This window comes from Lygodium microphyllum, chromosome 24 (assembly GCF_053477565.2).
Source record: "Lygodium microphyllum isolate KBCC chromosome 24, Lygodium_microphyllum_v1.1.10, whole genome shotgun sequence".
NCBI lineage: Eukaryota > Viridiplantae > Streptophyta > Polypodiopsida > Schizaeales > Lygodiaceae > Lygodium > Lygodium microphyllum.
In genome coordinates, this window is record NC_141158.1 from 60,766,119 (window position 1) to 60,790,599 (window position 24,481).

The 24,481-nt window shown below is 38.1% G+C and overlaps 1 protein-coding gene across 1 annotated transcript; it reads left to right on the forward strand.

The window, feature by feature from the left end:
• Positions 1-17,749: 17,749 nt before the first annotated feature.
• On the forward strand, positions 17,750-23,107 carry LOC148015146 (short-chain dehydrogenase TIC 32 B, chloroplastic-like). Its single transcript, XM_087664996.1, has 8 exons — positions 17,750-18,492; positions 18,857-19,097; positions 19,309-19,388; positions 19,630-19,783; positions 22,199-22,277; positions 22,378-22,465; positions 22,560-22,606; positions 22,783-23,107. Exons 1-8 carry the CDS (start codon positions 18,369-18,371, stop codon positions 22,948-22,950), a joined length of 981 nt encoding a protein of 326 aa, XP_087521122.1. The 5' UTR covers positions 17,750-18,368; the 3' UTR covers positions 22,951-23,107.
• The last annotated feature ends 1,374 nt before the right edge of the window (positions 23,108-24,481 follow it).

Below are 24,481 nucleotides of genomic sequence, written 5' to 3' on the forward strand. Positions count from 1 at the left end.
ACGACACTCCTCAAGTAGGCTATCACTTCCCTCCCCTTAGAGTCATGCAAGATACCACCAACATCAATGATAGAGTAGTACATTTGTGGAGGCTCACTTCTCTCATTTCCCAGTGAGGGTGATCGAGAGCCACCTCCTAGGCAACCCCCACAAAGCCCTCGACCTCCTCGTCCTCCTGCACGACTCTCCCTCCTCCCTCGACAGGCACTACCCTCTATCTCACTCGATGCACGTGCTTCTGCAGATGCACGTGCTTCGACCGATCCATGTACTTCAGCTGATCCCTATGCATTAGATGATCTATGTGTATGGATAGTGCGTGGAGTACCTGTTAGTAGAGGTGTGCCAAGGTTTGGTGTTTGTGCGGCAGTGCTAGGCAAAGATGTGATAGGTGTCCCAGACATCACACTGAAAACCTCCTCTGCAGTGGGAGGGCGACCAAGATAATTGGTCATCTTCCCCATGAATTGCTCCTTATTTGGAAAACCTCCAAAAAAGCTACTAACACCTCTAGAAAACTCCGCTAAGGTGTTGTTCATGCGTTCCAACTCAGGATCAGTGCTAGAGGATCCCGGATTTCGCATCTACACAAGAAAAATCATATTACCCTATGCAGATAAAACATATATATCTGCATCTCTGTGTGCGTCTGTCAGTGCGTCTATTTCCGTGTCTATACCTGCGTCTACACTGTCATGTGGACGCGCTGACAGATGCACACAATCGGACCATTTTTTTCAAACTTTGATAAAAAACGCTCAAAAATACCTCCATAGATGATAGTCTATAGCATGTAAAGAGAGAGAGAGAGAGACAAACCGATAGAGAAAGCAAACAAGATTGAGAGAGAGAAGAAGAACTCACCTTCTTTGCTTGTTCCGACGGGTGGCGGCTAGGTTGTAAGCTCCTTGTCCTCTTTCTCCCTTCCCTTGGTAAGTTGCTTGAATCTTCTTCTCTTCCTTGCTGTTTGGCTCTTGTTCTTTACTCTTTGGCTCTTCTTTTCTCCTGTCCTCTTTTTACTCTTATTTCCTTCCCTCATTGTCTTCATGAAGTGATAGATAGACATGAGTAGTGATGTCGAGCTCGAACTGCAGAAAACACGCAAAAAATGTAGGAAAGAATATGTTTGAAAAAAAAGCCACAACCTTTTTTAAAATTTTTTAATATTTGTGTAGCGCGTCTATAAGCGCGTGTATATACGCGTGTATATACGCAGATAATACCTATTACATGCGCTGACAGATACGCAGTAACAATTAAACTGATTAGATGCTAGCTTTTGGTTGTTTTTGGATCAACATGACATGACTTTCCTAGTCTTTCAATATCAAAATGTTTGCCTTCATGTTGTAAGTATCAATGCATGCATTTAGGAAATATGACATATATAGATTGTATGTGCATAGTGGTCCAACAAATCAAGCCTCTTTCTTATTTGCAGGCATTATATATTGTAGTTAAACTCTAACAGTTTATATTGTGCAAAAATGTGTCATTGATTTAAGCTAAGATCTTGATCTACATTACTATTCATACAATTTCATTTATGTTGGGTTGGCCAATCTGCTTGATTAATGCAAGATATGCTTGATATGATGTTTTTGATTGAAAATCTTGAGATAAGAGATGGTATACTAGCAAATCAATTGACCTATGTGGTGACATATATAACAAAGCTTGAGGATAAGAGATAACACATTGGCAAGCCAATTGGCATATATGTGGTGACTTACTAGACCATCCCACTTGCAATTGCATGCAAATATCAATAGGTGGAGAAAGCAAGAATGGTTTTTAGCTAGAGAGAGATAATGCAATGAAGGTGTATATGAAAGAGATAGAGAAAGGCATATTATCCATCAATCAATCAAAGATATGTACATGAAGTGACTTGATATAGTAATTAGAGTATCGTCATTTTTAGGATGCTCCATTGACTTCTGCAAGTTCCCATAACCTTGAAGTAGATAGCCAACCCGCACTGTCCATGGAAGGAAAACTTGACCTCATCAAATTAACCAAGTTAATTTACTTATACATTTCATAGATAAGAGATTTGTAGTTGGCTTGTTGGTATTGCAAAGTATCCTTACAGTGATCTATTTAGTCACCAACAAGTGGACACACTGGCTAAAGATGATGAAAATAGGACATGTGCACATTGGCTACATGTGGTCCACCTTATCTAAAATTATATGTGAGCTATAAGTGCACCTTGACATGATTGGAATAGCTTGCACATGCACAAGCCAACTGATTTACATCAATCTACTCATGCTATGAATTGGCATGCATGTCTTGGTTTTGCTTTGATTGTATTGATTGTGATGTATATTCCTCAAGAATAATGAGAATCAAGGGACTACCCTAAAAAGTGAGGGTACTCCCTTGAATCACCGATTAAGCTTTGATCTATGAGTTTATGCATGGCTAGGTTAAGTGCACAACAAATGAGACATGTGAGTGTATTGATCAATTCTCTCTCTCTCTCTCTCTATATATATATATATATATATATATTGCACATGCACAAGTCAACCTTTGATCTATAAGTTTTAGCCATGGCTAGGTTAAGTGCACAATAGATGCAACATGTGCATGTATCATTCACTTCTCTGATAATTATGTCGTATATACATCCAATCATCATGCCCTATCCAATCACATTTGTATAGGGCATGATTGGATGTATATAGGGCATGAAATCACATATATATAATTAGCTTTGAATGATTGGATGTATATTTGTAATACTCAGAAAGAAGTAAAGTTGGTAATGTATATCATGTCCTATACATGTATGCCCTATACATGTATATCATGTCTTATATACATGTATATCATGTCTTATATACATGTATATCATGTCTTATATACATGTATATCATGTCCTTATGATCCAGGTGTAATTATGTCGTATATACATCCAATCATGCCCTATTCAATCACATTTGTATAGGGCATGATTGGATGTATATATGGCATGAAATCACACATATATAATTAGCTTTGAATGATTGGATGATATACATGTATGACCTATACATGTATATCATGTCGTATATACATGTATATCATGCCCTTATGATCCTATACATGTATATCATGTCCTTATGATCCAGGTGTAATTATGTTGTATATACATCCAATCATGCCCTATCGAATCACATTTGTATAGGGCATGATTTGATGTATATAGGGCATGAAATCACACATATATAATTAGCTTTGAATGATTGGATGTATATTTGTAATACTCAGAAAGAAGTAAAGTTGGTGATGTATTCAAACAAATACTAGCTGTTAAGAGGTTTGTTCATATCTAGGGACTTTATGAGAAATGAAAAATATGTACGTTTATTTTCGCATCTATAGGTGCGTTTATAAACGCGGATATATAGACGTGTTCTGTATACTAGCGTAAATAGATGCGCTGATACACGCACTTATAAACGCACCCACTTTTTCGTGTGTACAGTGCGCATCTATAGGGCCTTTCTCTTGTAGTGAGGTACCTATCAAGTTGAGGACCTTATCGCCAAATAATTATCAATTCTTGAATATATATATTCTTATGAAAAAAAAAATCATGGGTCCTTCCAAGCTATTTCTTTCTTTATGTCTTCACATTGTTAACACATGCCCCTTATCAATCCTAGAGGCTATCAATAGGGATCAAAAATTTAGATTTTTTAATGGTCTTTATTTTTTAAGGTTTGTTTCTAAGGCTATGCTAGATTGCTACTCTACTTGAAATCCATTTTTTCCTACAGTGCCTCACACTCATTTCAAGCTCCACTCACAATGCGTTTTGGAGTACATGCTCCTATTCTCTTTCAAAGTCTTACTTCTATTCCAATGTATGATAAGGAGAATGTATGCCATCATGGATGGTTCTATTGTGTCTCAACCATGGAATAAAAAATCTTGACTATTGTAGACTTGATGGAATGCCTATTGTTTCAAGCACTTTGCCCAATTAGTAATGACTAACTCTCATATAGTTGATACATCTCTTGCACTCATTAATCTATCCATCCTTGTCTCAAACCACAAGAAAGAAAGAACAAGTAAACTGACAAGAGTGTATAAACTCATTGCCCTACCTTCTCATTGATGCTGTGAAGAAAAAGTTGAATGGTGGCTTCATGATTCATGCGCGCAGTGGCACTTGATTTGCCTCCTCTACTCCATAGCTCCTTATTTGATTTACAATAGGAAATATGAAGAAGAAGAGAAGCAACCCAACCCCTCCTACTATCTACCTCTCACCCAAGAAGGGAAAGAAGGAAAAAGGGCAATGCAAGGAAGAACCTTCACTCTCAAAATCACTCTCCCTTATTCTTGCACTCTCACTCTCCCTCAATCTTAAAATGAAGCATAAGAAGGTAGAGAAGAAGCAAGAAGGAGAAGAATTATCTCAAGTCTTCACACCATAAGAATGAGCTTATCCATTCATTTCTTGACTTTTACACATAGGGCTTTGAGTTTGGGCCTCCACTCAAGTTGGATAGCACCCATATTTCCTATTTAGGTCTAGGTTGACCTTTTTCAATATGCTAGACTCAAAATAAAATTAGAAATAATCATATGACTAAGAACATTGACCAACAATTGATCTACACCTTGCTCCCTTAGCTTGATTTTCACTTCTCTTTACTCTGTTCACCTTTGCCTACTTTTTTTGGTTGGTTCTACCATCTTGCCACCTTTCTCATTTTATAGGTAAACACTTGCAATTGTGAGTCTAAAGTTGAAAAAGTGTTATCATAGGAAGTTTCTTTGAAGAGATAGCCCATATTGTGTGAACCACATTACATTTATCTATATGTCCATCCAACCGTCCATCCATAACTATCCATCTATCTACCCTTGTATGTATGTATGTATGTATGTATGTATGCATGCACACATGCATGCATGCATGTATGTATGTATGTATGTATGTATGTATGTATGTATGTATTTGTCTATCTTAGTGCAAGTGTACTCTATTCATATTTGTGAATGTGTGCATTTATCAACAACTCATATCAAAGCATTTGGAAATGCAAGATGTGGCTCAAGTAGAAGCATGGCAAAAAGAGGAAAAGTTAAGGATTGAGAAGCTTTGTGAAAAAGAGATGAAGATGATTCTATGGATCCATGGTTTCAATATCTCATATCAAGAAAACCACCAAGGGTCTATTATTTGCTCTATATGGTAAGACTTTTGCGTCAAACAAGGTACTTCTCATGAAGAATCTTTTCACAATTTAAGATGGTTGAAGGAGGATCTATTGCTAATAAATACCTAAATGAGTTCAATACAATTATCTCATACCTTACAACTATGGGAATTAATTTTGGTGATTAGATCAAAGCCGTATTGGTTTCATACTCATTGGTAGAGCATTAGAATGGCTCGTTGGCCATGGTTGTGAGTAATTGTGTTTCCAATTCACATATGGTGAAGTTGATGATGTTGTGGTAGTCATTGGAGATGAGGAGGAGGAACATAGGTGTCACATCATGGAATGCTTTATTAATGGAGAGTTGAGGGAGAAGTGGAGAGAGGGTCAAGAGCTAATATTATGGGAAGTAAGAAGACCTAAAGAGCGACTGAAATTTCCAAAAAACAAGGAAGAAAAAGACAACCATAATTGAAGCCTTATATAAGATCAAACTAAGCTTTTGTATCTAAACAATATCTTGAAGTTTTTTTTTTTGTTCCTAAAATTTGGATAGTGCAATGGCTCAAATGCAAATGATCAACATAACTATAAATTGAAAGGTAGAAAAAAGAAAAATTCAAGCCTATATGAAATGTAAACCCTACATATTGTGTTTCCTTGTTTTTACTATGAAGATGGAGGAAAGAGAAGATCAAACACATAGAGAAAAGAGGAAATCAAGCATGCATATAATGTTTACCCTACAAATGATATGCCTTATTCTTAAGTTTGAATGTCTACATTGTTTGTGCATCTAATAAAATTTTGAACATGATAACATAGGTTCCAAGCTCAATGTTATTGTCAAATATGTTTGGTGTAGCAATACCACTCTATATTAGCATACTATTGATTAGATTCACTTTGACTTTGTAGGGATCATCTTTCTAATAAGTAATTGCTTGTTCTTTTGTGGATTACGTGTAAGTGGAAAATTCTCTCAAATATTGTTAGGTGCATCTTGCTATACTTCACTTCACGTTTTGCTAAATAACTAATAATATAAGGTCTAGGTAAAGATTCTTCCTAGATGTCTTTGTGGCTAGATGGTGATTTGTAACTACTAACGATGTAACTTGAAGATACTTCTAACACACATATCTATTAAATTTAAACATTTAATAAATGGGTAAAGAGGATTGCGATTTCAATGTATTGAAAGTGCTAAAAGGATAGTGCATGTGGTTTTTTTGTACACCATGTGTTTAAAGACTTAGAAATTTTAACTAAGTTCATTGGAGATCTTCTTAAAACAAAGGTAGAAGATGTTGAGCAAATAAGCATCCCTCTAGTTCACATGCTTGCCCTCTATTAAGGATGACTAGAAGACTCTTAGAAATGATGTAGAGTAGGATAGAAGCAGCTACCAAAGCCACTTTTCATAGATATTCTAACATGTGGATTTGCATAGTAGATGATTTGACATTCAAACCAATGCAAAATAAATCAAACAAATCTAGGTGCCAAGCAATGAGAAGAACCAACCTTGTAGGTGGCATAATCACTAAATTTCAAAAAGTCGCCTCACTATGAGAGCCTACATTTGAGTCAAAAGCAATATTTCCAAAAGAATTAATCTCTCCAATCAATGTTTGTTGAATCAACAATGGCATGTTACCTACTTCTTGAGTTCCTTTTTCAAAGCCAATGTTTTTCATCTTAAATTAAACTAGTGAGCTTAGGATGGCTATGATCTTACTTGTGTCACCTCTTCCTAATATGCCATTCTTCCATAGCATCCCTCTTTTCATATTAGTCATACTTAACACACATGTGGGTGAAGAATAGTAAGGCATGTGTACCAATCAATCACTTAGTAAAACCATGGCCTATGCTTCAATCCAATGAGGATCATATGAAGCTTTGAAATAGAAGCAATATGTCCTTTGTCCCCACAACTAATTAAGAATGAATATGCTACCCTTTCTAGCTTAAAGGCTAGTTGTGGCAAAGCTAAGAATGACTATCTAGCCCTTTCTAACTTGAAAGATACTGGCCACATTGGGCATTCAAGTGCCTATCAAAAAGCATACTCTTGACTTGTTGACTTAAGCCTTGTTCTTTAAAACACTTCTTGTCTTAATCATTGTCTACACACCTAAGCAACACAACTTTGGTGACGATTGGAGATTAGTACTTTACTAATGTCAATGCAACTAAGCTACATCTTATTGTTTATAAAATTATAGCCCTCCTTTTTTTCATTTTTTATGATGAAGAAGTAAAAAGTTGATGAGAGTGCATGAACTAAATCGATCAACATCTCATTTGATTTGTAGTTCATTGGGCACATTTATAAATAATAAGGTTGGTGAAACATCTTGAAGTCAAGATAAAGAGATGTATACATCCTTTATGAGTAATATTTGTATTTATATAGGATAGAAATATGCTCCTTTGTTGTAATAACATAGTTAGTAAATGTATGTGTATGAAGACCAATGATTGATGTGCACCTTGTTCTTGTTAGAGCCTTTAATATTGACCCTTTCACATTACCAAACCACCCTCCTTACACCATAACCCCCTTCCTTCTGTTTACTTTAGGGGTCATGAGGTGTGTATGCCAAGGCTATACCATATGTTCTAGCATCACTGACGTCGGCTAACAAATGTTACCTACTTAGTGAATGTCAAATTCAGGAAGTACAATGCAAAGTATTTGTTATGTATAGATCAAGGAAATGATTGTGTCCAAACAAATCGAAACGAATATTGTCTTGTTTTGTGTTTTCCTTTCTAACGAGATGATTTACAAATGTAGAGATGATTAGAACTTTCTAGACAAACATGCAAAACTAGCTTAATTTAGCTGCCACATCAACTAAGAAGAAACCTTAAAACACAAGATGTGCCTTATCCTACGGACTTGCATGCACCCATGGCATTTATTAGTTGACCAGCGCAGACATAAGAAATGGTACATCTATACTATTAGTTAACGAGAGGTGGGGGGCGGGTGCCACGTGGCAGCCCCCACCTCCCCCACAAGAAAAAAAAGAGAATGCGGCCTGCAAAAATTGCGCCCGCCCCGCGGGGGCGAGTCTACGCGCGAAGCACCTAGTACATTTGGAGGGACTTCCCAAGAGGAGTAGGAAATGCCACACGTATTCAAACCTTCCGAACGTGTCTCGCACACAAGCTACAAGCAAACATGCATTAGATTACCGTCTTTGAAGAAGGCACACACACGCACGCTCAGGCGCTTGTTTTTCCATCAATCCAGCGCGCTGGCTTGTTATTAGTAGTAAAACGGGGGCTGGTTCTGGGCTCGAGGTGGTTACATGCACGTTCGGACGCACCCACCTTCCAAAAGAGGCGCATCAAACGTTCCTAGCGTCTCTCGATTGTGCAATTTTTTTAAAAAATTTAAAAAATACAATGTTTCTAGTATTGAAATCGCAAAAATAGAACACCCTTTGTTTAGTGGTCATTGGTAGGCTCTCGATAGTGCGCACATGCACTTCGAAGTTGCGGCCCAGAATTGTTAATAAAATCACATAGCCTTGGAAATAATAAGACCCATAGTAACCCAACCTTGTAGTGCCACTAGGGATTATGGATACACATGGAGTAGTCTTCAAAGCCCTTCCACATAAGACAATGGCATATGCATTTACTGGTCATAGCCCTCATTAAGAATAGGGACAAAGAGAGTGAACTCTTAAGCTCACATACCTCCTTTGTTTCACATAGAGACTATGCAAAGCCTTTCCCATGAACAAACCTTTTCCCTGGCTCTAGATGGCTTACATCTCGCCCCTTCAAACAGGAGCTTCATAAATAAATGTACACTCACAAGGAGTTTGATAATAAGTAAATGTATACTTACAAGGTTGAACTTATCCCGATTGGGCCAAAACGATCTAGCTAGAAGTGAGCTAGAATAGCACAAAGAAGGTGCTAAAGACACATAACATTGTAGGGGAATATCTACCGCCTGTTGCCACACAATAGACTATTTGGTGGCTTTAGGAGGGATCCACGAATCTCAAAGTCTCAAAGCAATGTATTGGTTGCAAAATGGATGTTGAATGCTATGTTGTGTAGGCAAAAGAAAATATGTTAAAGCTAGCCTTGATCTTGGGGCAAACATACACAAGGTTTAACAATGGTAGAAGGCAAACCTTGCTATGTTTGCCCAATTTTGTTCACAAAGCTATTCTCTTATTGACTCATTTTTACAAAGAGATTACAACCTTTCTGGTATTCTTCTTTCATGGCTTAAGTGCCTTTTGATAAAGCCTTTTCCAAATGGTTTACTAGCACCTTCTACACTCTTTGTAGCCAAGTCTACTTTAGGCTTTTTTGGAAAGGGTTTTATCAAGTATTGGTCGACTCAGAAGAAAAGAGGAATTGAGCGAGACCTTGCTCTATGACTTCAAAGATAATCTGGTGCATAGCTTGTCATAGTCTCCAAAATCCATATTCTAGAATTTCATAAAGGGATTTGTACCTTAAATTTGGTAGGATCAAGTTGCCCTCATTACAAAGGTAGAAGTAATTTGAATGTGCTCCCCTCCATGTACGATCCACATGACAATTATGTTGTGCAAAGATTCTATTGTCATCATCCTCCACAAGGGAGAGAGCATCAACAAGATGGTAGATGTTAATTAATGAATTCTAGGTAGTCCTCTCACACTCTTGCATTTACTTGAAATTGTGCAACTTGTCCCTTGAACTAGTGGTCATGTTCTAGTCACCTAAAAGGAATGTGACTTTGGTGTCCAAGTTTGGTTGAATCCATGTCCACTTCTCTACCCACATGCTTTGATATATTAGGGTCATAAAATGAAAAACAATCCATTTATTCCCCATCTACCTAAACTCTTACCTTAGTAACAACTCATCTATATCCATCACATATGTTTAGGTTTGATCCTATCTCTCACAAGCATCAAAATATATCCTTAACCATGTTACAGAAATATACTAGCCAAGGGAGATAAAATCATGAATTTTCCTATCATCGAGTTTCATCTCCTATGAGGTGACAATATTAGGCCTTGCCCTTATTAATAATCTCACTATCACTTCTTGCCTTGTTTTGCACAAAAACCTTGAACATTCCAGGACAACAATGTAACTTTTGTGGTGACCCTATCCATGTAAATAAGATTTAAGTATCCAAAACAAGCCTTTCTAGAGGGGTGTAAACATTATTAAATGTTTGAGCCCAATGTACCATTTTCTTAAAGATATCCTACCATCCTTGTCGTTCTCCCAAGATGCTTGACTATACCTAGAGGATCATTCTCCTTGCCCTTAATTGAACCACCATCCTTTTGCATCTTCTCTTTCTATTAGCAATGTATTGTAAAATTGAATTTGTGGCCTTTGCCCCTTCTAAAACTCTTTCTCTACGTCTATAGTCATATGTTGTTCCTCCTTAGCACATCCTTTAGGACCTTTTATAGTAACAAGTGGGGAAACATTATGAGCTACACAAGGTTGTACCAAGTGTTCACTCAATGGGACTTGCTCCTTGACATCATACTTCTTTGCCTCTTCCTCACCATTCTAAACTTCTTGTTTATGGAGCGTATGGAAAGTCTTATCAAAATGCCTAGATTTGTGGAAAAAATAGCAAGCATAAAGGGAATGATAGAAGCACACCTCATAAATGATCTAATAAATCCTTGATTGTCTTGAATCTAAAAAACTCATGGAGCTCCACACTTCTATCCTAAAGAATGCAAGTCCTTGTCTCCCCCTCAAGTTTAGAGAATGAAACTCACCTTTAAAGACACATGAAAATTAGGGAAGACACCCATATTGGAATTACCACATGAGGGTGAATCATGCACCTCTCTTTCTTTCTCTTTGACTATCCATGTTAGGAGGAATTATAATGGTCTTACATATTTAATGCATCCTTTTTGTAAAACAATGAGTCTATAAGCCAATGAATGCTTGTTGGGCCGAAGGCCTTAGTAGTTCTAATGAAATTGGACCAATAGCAAGCCTCATCCTCCAATGCTGACAAAGTGGGGCCTGTAGTAAAGTGGGACCAGTATATGCAAAAAGTAATTTAGCTTTGTAAATGGCATGGGAGAAGTAAAGCTACAATGGGGTGGTGTCGACTAGATCTTGCTTAGAAAATGTCAAGATCATATTTTGAATTCTCTTCTTCTCATTCTTGGGGATGTCATATTACTTATAAAGCATTGAAAGTTATGGTCAAAGGTGGGAGGCTCATAAAAATTCAGGTTTTAAGACTCAAATGGGCTATTTGGAGGATGAATTCATTAGGAAATATGGCTTAATACATTGTCCACGACCATGTCCACGACCACATTTCAATCAAAATGTGCTTTGGTTCATTTCAAGTTTGTTGACCATGGCTTCTTCTGGGTGGTAGTTGGCTCCCCACTGACTAAGCATGATTGGATCCTACCTTGCTCTATTAGATACTAAGGGAATTTGGTTCTTACAATGCCTCGTTGGTCTACACACTTTTCTTTGTCTAAAGTTCTATCCAAGTGTCTAGTTTGGGTGTCATTCCCAAAGCTGCTCTCAATGTTTGATGAAAACATTTGAGAAATTTTCAATGTCTTGGGCAGAGTCCTTTTTATCCCTCCTTTGCAAGTTAATCCAAAGGGTGACCAAAAACATCTCACACTTTCCTAGCACATGTTGTGCCAGAATCATTTTGCAAGAGATTGCATACAAAAATCCAAGACAAGTGATGCCAATGATACTTCTAAGAGTGGCTCAAGATCGGCTTCTAATCCCCTTCTAATCCCTCACCAAAGCCAACTTCCCCAATTCAAATGGTTATTGATGTGTCTAAGTAGCCACTTTAACCTAAAGAAGGTGACATGTTGGCTAGCCCAACTTCAATTAAAGGGCCATAGAGTTATAAGATCAAAAGAGTTGCAAGCAGCAAATAAGGAGAACTTGGTCCTATTGGAGGATTGGATCACTAAGGAAAGGAGGGAAAATTTCAAGGGCAAGGAGAAAGTGGACATTGAAAAGATCTCACTTAAGTGTTTGGCTATATATAACTCGGTAAGGATTCACAAACCTCTACACCTTGCTGAAAGGTCTAGACATTGCTAATGAAACTTTTCCCCATGCATAAACTCAACACTCGTTCTTGGAACATTCGAGGGGTGTGTTCCCTCAAAAAGAAGGAAACCTTGAAGACCTTTGTAGATGTTTTAAGCATGACATCTTGTGTCTGCAAGAAATTGTGCATTGTCAATGATCCCATGAGGGGGAGTTGAGGCACATTGAGTTTGGGAGTTCAAGTTAGCTTTAATGGATTCGAGTTTTATATCGTGATAGTTTATGCCCCTAACACTACTAGTGAGAGAACCAATCTTTGGTCTAGGATGTCCCAGGTTCTGGAATTGGAAGAACATTATTAGTCAGAGATTGGAATGCGGTATTAAAAGTTGGGGATAGATCTCATGGGGGTGAAATCATGCATGGTGCAAAACTCAAAGCCTAGCATTCCCTTAGTTAGTGGCATGAACTCATGGATGTTAAAGGCATCCTTTTGGAAGACATGCACCACTTCACTTGGAGAAACAAGCATGCCTCTCTAACTTGGAGGGAGGCTCATCTTGATAGAGCACATGTTTCTAAAGGTGGCTAGTGGCTTGATTCATTAATGGCCATGCATCCGATCATTAAGTTCTAATCATCGGACCATTTTCCTTGCTTTTGAGATTTGCATGTCTCAAACATGACTGTAGGGATTGTAGCCCTCCTCTCTTCAAGATGAATTTCTCTCTTCTACAACATCCATGTTTAGATGCTAGGATATCTGAGGCTTGGGGCTCCCCCATGGCTAGTGGTTACTCTCTAAAAACATGGGATTAGAAGATATATTGAGCAACATAAGCATGCAAAAATTATAGCTATGAACCAGCCAAATGAAAGCAAGAGATGGTTCCTACTATTGTTTGTATGTGTGATGGTCTTATGCCTATAATTACTCTTCACCCAGATGCTCCATACCTTGCTTGCCTCCTGCAAGAATCTAAGGGTTTCATAGAATAGCAGGGAGAGTTTCAAGTGCAAGGTGCTTGAGTTTATTCTTGAATTCAATCCTTTGTCTTTTTCTTCAAAGCAATTAAGTAAAAGAGATCTCAATATTTTATATTTAAAAGTAACTAATGAACAGGGGGTGGTTCATCATAGAGATGCTAAGGTAGCCAAAGTTTTTAACTAGTTTCTCTCCTCCATTGTGGGAAAAGGACCTAAGTTGCCATGGGAAGTTATTATGATCGTGCTCCCTCCTCTCTTGAAGCCATGTTTCTTTCAGTGTGGACACATAATGCATGTCTATTGGATAGTCCATTTACTTTAAAGAGCTTCACTAAGCAGTACTATTCACTCCTGCCAGTCAAATCTATCAATAGTTTTGGCTCATTTGTAGGTTTGACCTGACAAAATGTTGAATGGGTTATGTAAGAAGGGTTTCATCTCACCTCAAGTTAATGATGGCATAATCAAATTGATTCCAAAGTCTTCCAAGAGAGTCATTTGTAATAAACAATGGAGACCCATAACCCTCCTCAATAGTTCATATGAGACATTGAGAAGGCATTAGCTTGCAATATCAAAATTCTACTTGGGCAAGTGATCCCAATAAATTCTACTTTGTGCATGGAAGAAGCATTTAGGAGGAAATAATGAATCTTGTGTTCCCAAATGATCACACTTTGGGTCTCAATCATAAGTTTGTCCTAATTAACATTGATCTAGATAAAGCATATGACCCTATCTATTGGCATTGTATTATGTTAACATTGGCCAAAGTTGGTTTTAGTTGAGCATTTTGCAAGGGTGTAGGTGCTCTCATTGCTAATGCAACTATTCACTTTGCATAAATTGTTATTTCGAAGAGGTCTTCTCTTTGTAATCTTTGATTAGGTAGGTTGTCCACTTGCCCCTCTTCTATCTACCCTCATTTCTGATCCCATTCTAAGGAATATTGATCCATTGATTCAAAGTAAGACTATCAAGGTCTCCCTCTCCCTAATGGCTTAGTATTTTAAGCTTAGATACTCATGGATGATAATGTGAATATCATCTATGAAAATGAACAAAGCATTGCCTTGGTCTTTGGGCTCTAGGAGGAATTCTGTTATGTGTTAGTGTAGTTGTTAGGCAAGCTAAAACTAAGGTTTTATGGATCCATTATGAGGAGACCAATTTGATCTTACCTAAGTTTCATCTTATTGACATAGGGCCTGAGAAGGTTATCAAGTATTTAGGGTGCCCTCTAGGGTTTGGCATCTCAAAAAAGCAAAGATTCTTGCGGTTGTTTGACAAGCTTGATGGGAAATTGCAATACTAGATAAATCTTCCTCTATCTACTTATGGTATGCTTGTGGTGGGTTAAACACATCCTTTACTCCATGACAATGTTTGTGGTTTTGGTCTTTCACTTCAGCAAAGCAACATGGGGACACTTTGTTTGGACATTTGATTCAAGGACATGTTGGCACTCCTTCTTGGAGCAGGTGACTTCTCTATGTCAATCTGGAAGGCTTAAAGCCCCTCATCTAAGTCAATCAATTTTGCTAGCAAGTGGTAGCAAATGATCGAATCTCCTTAGCCTTGGGCATCACTCATCAAGTTTTGGATTGTTGTTGCCCCATCTCCAACCTGAAAGGAATGGAGACACAATGATGTGATAGGTTGCTATGTAAGCCCTTGAAGATTAAGATCAAGTAGTTACATATAGCCAAATCCATTGTTAATTCATGGACATTGTTTCTTCAAAGAATTCACTAGATTGGAGACCCTATCAAGGGTGCTGCAAGTCTTAGTCTTTCTATCTAGATCGATTCTTTACCAATCGAAGTAGGCCCCTCTATGGCCTTTAAGAATCCTAAGCTCAATCTAGCATTGTACAATAAGGGATTTAGTGGCATGACCTTTGGAGCCCTCAAGGTATGGATTGGATACACTTGCTATATATTACCTCTAGGTTTGGCTTGTCTTATGAGGATATGGATTTGCTAGATTGTGCTAAGAGTAAGCTCTCCTAGGAATGTCCAACTTCCCCTAGGATGCTGTGGCCCTTCAATTTAAGGTATGCTGCCTTACATGATTTCCCCCTTCCTAAAGCCAAACTCAAGCTAATTGATTCCAAGCATAATTGGTTGCTCTCGGCCAAGAAATTTGGGAACAAAAGGAACAAGCATTGGCCTCTAGAATCTATGGAGCTCATCATCTCCAAAATTTGGAATGCCACCTTTTCTACAATGTTCAATCTCTTTCTATGGAGGGTATTGATGCGGAAAGTTCCTACTTAAGATCATCTTAGTAAGTGGGCCCCTATCCCCCTAGTATGCTATATTTGTCATTGTGCCAATGTGGATGTTTATTATCTATTCTGGGAGTGTATTGGTTCTAGGTCACTTTGGTATAAGATCGATATTTTTTTTTTCCTAAAGCTAATTGGCATGACAAGATCACATGGAAGAAAGACCTATTAGGAGTGAAAGGGAGGAGGAACCCTAAACTGGTGCCTTCTTAGAATGTCATAAGGGCTATTACCCTACTATCCCTATGGGAAGCTCAGAATGTGGTGGTTTTTAAGAATGTCCGGGACCTTGGGTTTTAGTGTCTCATGTGGACCATTTTTGTAAGGTCTCTTTCTAGATTTTGAGGGTGCTCTCCTCATGTGAGGGTTTTGACATGTCTAAGATAGTTTCTCTCAAGCTTTCTTGCTCTATTTGAGTTTTCTCAAATAGATTGATGTACATACTAACTTTCTAATAGTACAACACATTGCATTACAAGAGAAAGGTTCAATGAAGCTAGAAGGGAAACCTTGCTACCTTTAACTAATTGTGTTCATAAAGCTATTCTTCATCTAGTTATTGACTCATTTTGACATATATATTACAATCTTTCCATATAATGATTATTCTTCTCCTTGAATGGGTTGTGAGCCGTTTGATTTAAAAGAATTTCAAAATCATTCATGGGCATCTTTCACACACTTTGTAGCCTGGTCTACTTTAGGCTTGTTCGGAAAGGGTTTTATCAAGTGTTGGTCAACTCACATGAGAAAAGGAACTGAGTGATATCTTGCTCTATGTGTTTCAAAGGTAATCTTGTGCATAGCTTGTCATGGTCTTCAAAAATCTCCCCTTGATTACATCTTCATGTTGAAATTTCAGTATGGGTGCATTCCCTAATTCTCATGTGTTTTTGAAGACGAGGTTCATTGTGTAATCCTAAAGGGGAGGCAATACCTTTCATCCTTTGGGATAGGAGGGTGGAACTCCATGAGTTCTTGAGATTCAAGGCAATTGAGGATTTGTCAAATCCTTTCTGAGTTGTGCTTCTATAATTCCCATGATGCTTGCTATTTCTACAAGAACTCTAACCATTTTGATAGGACTTTCCTTAAGAAGCTCCATAGATAAGAAGTTTAGAACATTGGGGAAGAGGAAAAGAGAGATTATGTTAAGGAGCAAGTCCCATTGAAGGAACAATTGGTACAACCGCCTATAGCTCCTAAGGTTGCCTCACTTGTTGCTATAGATGGTCCTAAGGGATTTGCTAATAATGAGGAGTGATGTATGCGTACAAAAGCAGAGAAAGTTAAGGACATGGTTTTTCACAAGGGGGAAAAGGTTGAAATTTTAGCTTTACAAGACATTGATAATAACAAAGAGAATATGCAAAGGATGGAGGCTCAATTAAGGGCAAGGAGAATGATCCCTTGGGTAATAGTCAAGCATCTTGAGAGAAGGGTAAGGATGGTAGGATATCTTTAAGAAATTTGTATGCTGGGCTCAAACATTTACTAATCTCTAGAAGGACTTGGTACGGATACTTAATCTTATTTGCATGGATAGGATCACCAGAAAGGTTACCTTACCATCCTGGAATGTTCAAGACCTTTGCAAAAAACAAGCCAAGAAGTGCCATTTTATTTTTAATAAGGGTGAAGCCTAATATTGTCACCCTATAGAAGACAAGGCGCAACAATAGGAAAATTTGTGGTTTTGGCTCCCTTGGCTACTGTGTTTCTCTAACATGGCTGATAGAGGGAAAGGAGATGTTTTGATGCTTGTGAGAGATAGAATCAAACCTAAACTTATAACTCGCACCACTTGAGCTACAACCCCATTGGTTGGGCATGTTGTAAACTATGGTGCGTTTTGCCGAGTATACCGTAATTGGTTGGTGGGGGGTCCGTGCATTTCAAGAAACTTTTGCTCACTGCCTTGTTTGTTTGGGAGAAAACGGTCAAAAGAAGCTCGTGAGAAGGTGAAGCAATCTCTCGACTATTCCTCTCTAGGACGTTCAAGTTTGTCTAATGGTGCGGTTGTGAAACTCACCGTGGGAAGATACCCTTACTATCTATATGGTTGAGGAGCTATTTTCTATGGCGAACAGGAATAAAATTGCTTTGATGTCAATAGTTGTGCGGTATTGGTTACTCTCGAGTGACAGTCGAGTCTCTCTCTCCCCCCGCCCCCGTTCACTCACCAACACACGCATATATATATATAGACGCACGCATACTGCACCCCCGTTGGGAAGTTGTTCGTTCCTGTATCAGCGCACGAGAGTGAGACCACAGGAGTCGTATCAGAGAGAACGTGTGTAAAAAGCGACGCTCTCTTGCACATCCGCGCGCCCATCTCTCACACACACAAACGCAGAGACTAGACTAGGCTAGTAGGCCGACGCTTTGCCCCCTCCGGAAAGAAGGAGCAGACAAGCGACATTGGCAGACAAGGAAACACCCAGGATCCCTCTCAGCTTTAATGTCCCTTGCTTCTGCAAACACACACCCCCATCAGTTAACTGTTTCTCTGGACTGATTGATTGATTGATGGATTGGGTCGGGTCTACAGGAGAGATTCAACTTTAATTTGAGACATTCCTTTGGAATGAGCTTCTCTGTTTCGCTCCTGTTCTTAAATCAGAAGTGAGGGTTTCATGGCTTTACATGCATAATACTTGATGTCAGAGAAAGAGGAGCACAGAGAGCTGTGAGAACCTGTCTTGCTGTATATATCCCCATGAATTAGGCAAGAACTAGATGCCATTTACCTCCTAACCCTCTCATCAAGGGCATAATCTGTCTTAAGAGTAGCTTGAGCTGACGATTAGGTGCCCCATACCAGTTTTGCTTGAGAGAGAGGGCGTTATATAGACAAGCAAATGGGATTGCTGATTCTAGATTACTTGAGGGGCTCTGTGGGGCGGAGTGGTTTTGGTTCCAAGTCTACAGCAGAGGAGGTGACAGAGGGGCTGGACTTGTCTGATAAAACAGCTATTGTCACAGGTATGGACATAATTGATCGATGGTAGGGAAAATGTTAAGGTCCATCACTCTGGTTGATATGTGTTGGTTGATTGTTACCTTCTGCATCAATGGTGTGTTGGTTGCAAGCTGTTTTGGAAGTTTGATTGTCCTCTAGTCTAGACACTTAGTCTTGCTGTCAGAGTGGAGATGCAGTGTCAACGTTGTGTAGAAAGAGCATTAGATGGGCCAACTGTACCTAAAGAAGCCTCAATATCAAAATTTTACGATTTTGGGGAGGATTTCATATAGTGTTCTGGATCTTGTGCTGACAGACGCCTTTCCTGATTGTCCCTTATCATTGATACTTCTGATGAGTAAATTCGTGTGGTGCTAATGCAATCAGGTGCTACTTCTGGGATTGGGGCTGAAGTGGCCAGGGTGTTGGCCAAGAGGGGAGCTCGCGTGATCATCCCAGCAAGAAATCTCAAGGCAGCTGAATCACTCAAGGACTCCATACTCGCCGCGAATCCCTCTGTCAAAGCCACCAACATCGTCATCCTGAAGCTTGATCTCAGTTCTCTTTCTTCTGTCAGATCCTTTGTAGCGCAGTTCTTGAGCCTAAACCTCCCCTTACATATCCTCATGTAAGCACACATCACTCGAGCATTTTCATATCAAGAATTTTTCTTTGCACTAATTAAGCCTCCATAACTTCTTAAGATCCCTGAGCTCCCTTTTGCATGAGATATAGAATTGACATTAGATGCATCGGGTGATATTGCTGATGTTGGCTGTATATAGTGACATGAGTTGGAAATTGTGTGTTCTTATTGGTTTTATTGCCCTTTTTTGCAGCAACAATGCGGGTGTCTTCTGCAAAAGGTTCCGAACGTCGGAGGATGGCTTGGAGATGACCTTTGCCACCAATCATTTAGGTGAATTGGGAATTCATTCTAAAGGGGAGAGAGGACGGACCATCTCTCATAAAGATTTAGAGTTAGGCTTTAATTGGGTTTGAAAGTTATTAATCGAAAGGCATGATTAAATGAGCTGTGGAATTGGACAATCAATGTTTTGAACTAGTGAAGTATGCGATGAGAGATTGATTGGATGGGATGAGTGAATGCAAGCTATGTTGTGTGTGGTGTTTGTATTAATGGATGGAAGGTTATGCAGGCCATTTTCTGCTGACAAACTTGCTGCTGGAGAGGATGGTGGAGAGTGGGAAGGAGAGCGGGGAGCAGGGCAGGATTGTGAATGTGTCGTCGTGCCTGCACTCGTGGGTGGGCGGCCATGGAATAGACCTAACCAGGCTCCATGACAGGCACAGGTACCCTTCCATCATCCAGATGACAGACCCAACACACAGAAAGAAGAAGCAAACCTCTCTCTCTCTCTCTCTCTCTCTCTCTCTCTCTCTCTCTCTCTCCCCACAGCAGGCCAGTAGTGATTTGCAAACTCTACCGTTTGCCTGCCTCTGTCTCTCTGTCTATGAAGCTTCCCAACAGACCCAAGGGAATCTCAATTATAGCCATAAACAATTCAATAAAAAACCGAGAAATGACCATGCACGTGTACAAGTTACCACCAGTAAGAGTGAGAGTTAGGAAATGCATCACAAAGGCTATCATTGCTTTTGGTGCCTTCCAAAAAGGGACCACAAAATAGTCCCCTAAATTAACTACAATGCCTTTTAAGTTTGTAAATTGACATCAATGGGTGGCTATTAACCTTCTCTCTTCAAATTGGAGATGCTTTTCTTTTCCATCAGCAAGTTATGCCTTAATATCCACAACTGAGCTACTAGTCTAGCAACAATTACACATGTCTTGATGAGCGATATGCCCGCTACACCCACGACAAGGAATAAGATCACATTGAACTGTTTAAGAGATTGAAACTGATGTAGTAGGTACACATTCCCTTGTTGATTCTAGGAGCATTTTTCCCCCATGTCATGAAGGAAGTCTTAAAATACTAATGCTAGACTTGGCAAACCAGGTTATGGTCCATTAACCTCCTTCAATCATATGCATATTGTATACATTGGCACAAATTACAATAGTATCAAAATGCCAAGGCTTGCAAAACCTTTCATTATTATGAAGCTACTCCAAGTCACTAGGATACATTGAGACAAAGTACAATAGTATCAATATGCCACTGCTTGCAAAAAATTTCATTATGAAGCTACTCCAAGTCACTAGGAGTAGTCGTAGAACCTAAAGAAGCGCAATAGGTGGTGTCCAACCAAACATCTTGAGAATTTTATAGGCATCAACTCTACTACCTAAAACAACTCAACTTTTCTTTTTGATTCTTGTATATTTGTTCATTAATTTTGCCCTTAACTTAAAAACTACATGCCAATAGCAAATTCAAGTTTGTCATGGACAAATGCCATAGAAACAAGCATTAATGCAAATGGTCAAAACCATCTAAGGTTTCTTACACCATAACACTTTCATCCAAAAGTCCACAAAAAGTTCACAAAATGGACAATTATTTTTGTTTTCTTAGGAGCTACATAGCAAATTTGCATTTAGGAAAAACATTCAATGAGAACTAAAACTTCAACTCAAACTTGTTCATGTTTTGGATGTAAAGGGTAGATTTCATACCACCTCTTTTGCTTTGTCCTAGTGGTCATTTTATGAGCATTCAGACTCTTCCCATGCGAGTGATTGGATGTGGTTTGCACATGTTGTAAATGTTTGGTTGAAATGGGAGTAATTGGATGTAGGTTGCATATGTTGCAAATGTTTGCTTGAAATAGAAAAATTCTATTTGTTTTTAAGATTGTGTTTTTTGGATTTTCCCCAAAGTTATTATACACAAACCTTGTTTTACTTCAATACATCTTAGACACAAACAAGAAAGTGACTTAGTAGTTTAACACATATCTTGTAGCTTTCATAGCAAAAAGAAAACACGTCAACATTTTTAACTTTAACATTCTAAGATTGGAGTTGTGAAATTTTCATGCCAACCATCTTTCAAAGAAATTCCAAAATAGATAGTAGTTAGTATGCTTATGAGGCTACTAACATTCCCAAATAACTCTCTCTTTCTATCTCATAATGTGAAGCACTCATGCAATATCTTATACTCTAGTAACTAGTAAAGACACACTAAACAATAATCATTAATGTGAATAATAGCTCCCATGTGTTTGGCTAGCATGCATAAGAATGCTAACTTATTCTCTTAAAAAGAAAAAAATTAATCTCATCTTCTATATATAAGAAGAGGAAGTAGATTGAAGGCTCATTAAAAAAGTGTAGCTTGATTTTATCATGTCTATATGAACATAAATGCAAGAATTTAGTGGGCCTAAGAGAAGAGTGCTTTATAGAGTGGAAATCCTTGATCCTTCCATGTGCTATAACATATCTCACTAGTGTAGCTATCCAATCAACCCAAAAAGTTATCAAGTTGCTTGCAGAACACCCTTCAGACTTCATTTAAGTGCATCTTTGACATGACATGGCTAATAAATGAGGCTTTCTTATGCCTTTCATTTCACTTTTTGAACCATGATAAAGAGCCTCAAGGAGAAAGAAATTTATCCATGTTTTGTAAAGGGGGAAGTTCATGATGAGGAAAAAGGCTAACTCACATGATTTTGTATGCTATTTTGAGAACCCCAAAAGTACAAAGTGTGTATAAGATGTTTGTAAAATGTGCTTAAGTAGAAGAATTTTTTCTGATGTCCACTTACTCCTTGGTTGTGGTGATGATGTAGCTATGTGGAGTCCATCAATTATGCACAATCCAAGCTTGCCAACATTCTTCATGCTAAAGAGCTTTCAAGAAGGCTAAAGGTCTGCAAAAGTACCAAGAAGATGAGATACAACTTAAGTCTCAAATGATGATTAATTGTCACTAACAATCAACTTTTGTTTTGCAACATTCCTTGTCTAGGAAGGTGGTGCTCATGTAATAGCTAACTCTGTACACCCTGGTATTGTGAAAACCAACATTACACGTGATCGTGGAGGGATCATCACAGGTAAGTCATGATTTATAAGATAAGTCAACTGATTTTGTATATTTCAAAAAAGTATGTAGAATTTGTTGAAGGAAAATGTGATTACTTTTTGCAGAGGTGATCTTGAGAGTAGCTTCGATTTTCATGAAAACAATTCCTCAGGTTAGTCTCAATGCAAGGTAGAATCAAATTGGCCAATGAACCCCATGCATCTAGGATTACCGCATTTTACAGATAATAATTGGGTAGTTGGATCTTTGGAAACAATATGATTTTATTGACACAAATGCTTCTATCGTTTCTAAACACATGACATGACAACCTTATATTTTTTATAGGGAGCGGCCACAATATGTTTTGTTGCAACCCACACAAATGTTAAAGCAATATCAGGAAAGTACTTTGCCGATTGCAATGAGGCTAACTGTTCTGATTGTGCCAATGATATGAATCAAGCTTTGAAATTATGGCAATATAGTGAAAAGTTGATCACTTCACCATGGTGATCAAAATCATCATTTTTCTTAAATTCGAGGCTTGCCAATTGTATAGAAGCACATTTGTGCTTGAAGAGAACTTACTTGTACATGAATATTCATGACTATAATCCACTTCAAAACTTCCATTGTAAATAGATTTAAGATGTAAATAAAAGATGCAAAGATTTACATCAATAGAATGTTGGAGATGAAAGTATGCTTTAGATTCCTCGAGTTAATTAATAATTTTGAATTTAAAATAAGGCTTGTGATGATTCTTGGTGTAATCACAAATCGCACGATGATTCCTATAAAAATTTTCAATAAGAAGTTGAATGAACACAATATAGCAAATGCATTACCAAATGAAAACTAACAATAACCACAAATCACAATGTAATATATTCATAAATGTAGTATGATGCATAGTGCTCAAGATGGCTACAAGCTTCCCCCTTTTTTTTTGTTACAATCCCCTATGATTTTATGCATCCAAGTGTGTGTATAGTGATATTCCTGAGAGAGAGTAAAATCAAGAGAAGAAGTTCCCAAAAAGCTCATCTAGAATAGTATAATGTGCTAGAATTATGAGTAGGGTTGGTAGAAATAGATACAATTTCTACAAAAAACTCCAGACCCCGTCTCGTGGAACCAGATTCTCCTTGGCCTAGGGAAGAACTATTGATTTCATTCCGCCACATGAAATGATAAGGTTTTCATAATATGTCACATAAAATGATAGACTTTCACTTAGTTTAGTGCATGATTTGTTAACTATAGTCCATGGTTTACTCCCATGATTAAAATAAATACATGAAATGTTAGCTTCCATGCATAGGATGCAACTGCATAGAAACATAAAGGACTTGTCATCTATCTTGCATTCCATGCGGAAGATAGGTCTTGATCTTACATACCACAAATAGGTTGTCTTATCCTATGACAACCAATGTTTATGTTTGGAGACCGCATACAATATTAGGGTAAAATTGCATTTAGAATACTAACAGGTTCTTAGACTTTCATGGATCGCTTACAAGGAAAGATCTTTATGCATTATATGATTATCTTTTACTTATGTTAGAGCATAAAGGTGATAAGTGAATTGAGTTTAAACTTTTATATACTCAAGTCACATGAGACCCTGCACTTTAGGAACAAGTACTCATTGCTAGATATGAAGAGAGTTAAAGATTGTTTAGGCTGTACTAATATACTAAATGCACCTTGTGCATGTGAGATAAGTTTGATTAGAAAATTCTGCATAGCATCACACTAAGAGAGGATAGAAAGAATGTATGACAAGTCATGCAATATATTTAATATGCTTGAAACACTACCAAGTATGTTAAAAGACGTGCAAGAAAATCGAGGATTCACAACTTGGATCCCTAGAGAAAAACCCAAGGGAAAGAGGGATTCAAAAGAAATCGAGTGATTAAACACACGTGCTTGTGAGTTGTTTTTAAGGATCTTGTCTTAGATTATTGGAAGTGGATATCCTCCAGGCTTAAGCTAGGCTAGTAAGCTGACTCTAAATGGAACGTTGATCAAGGCT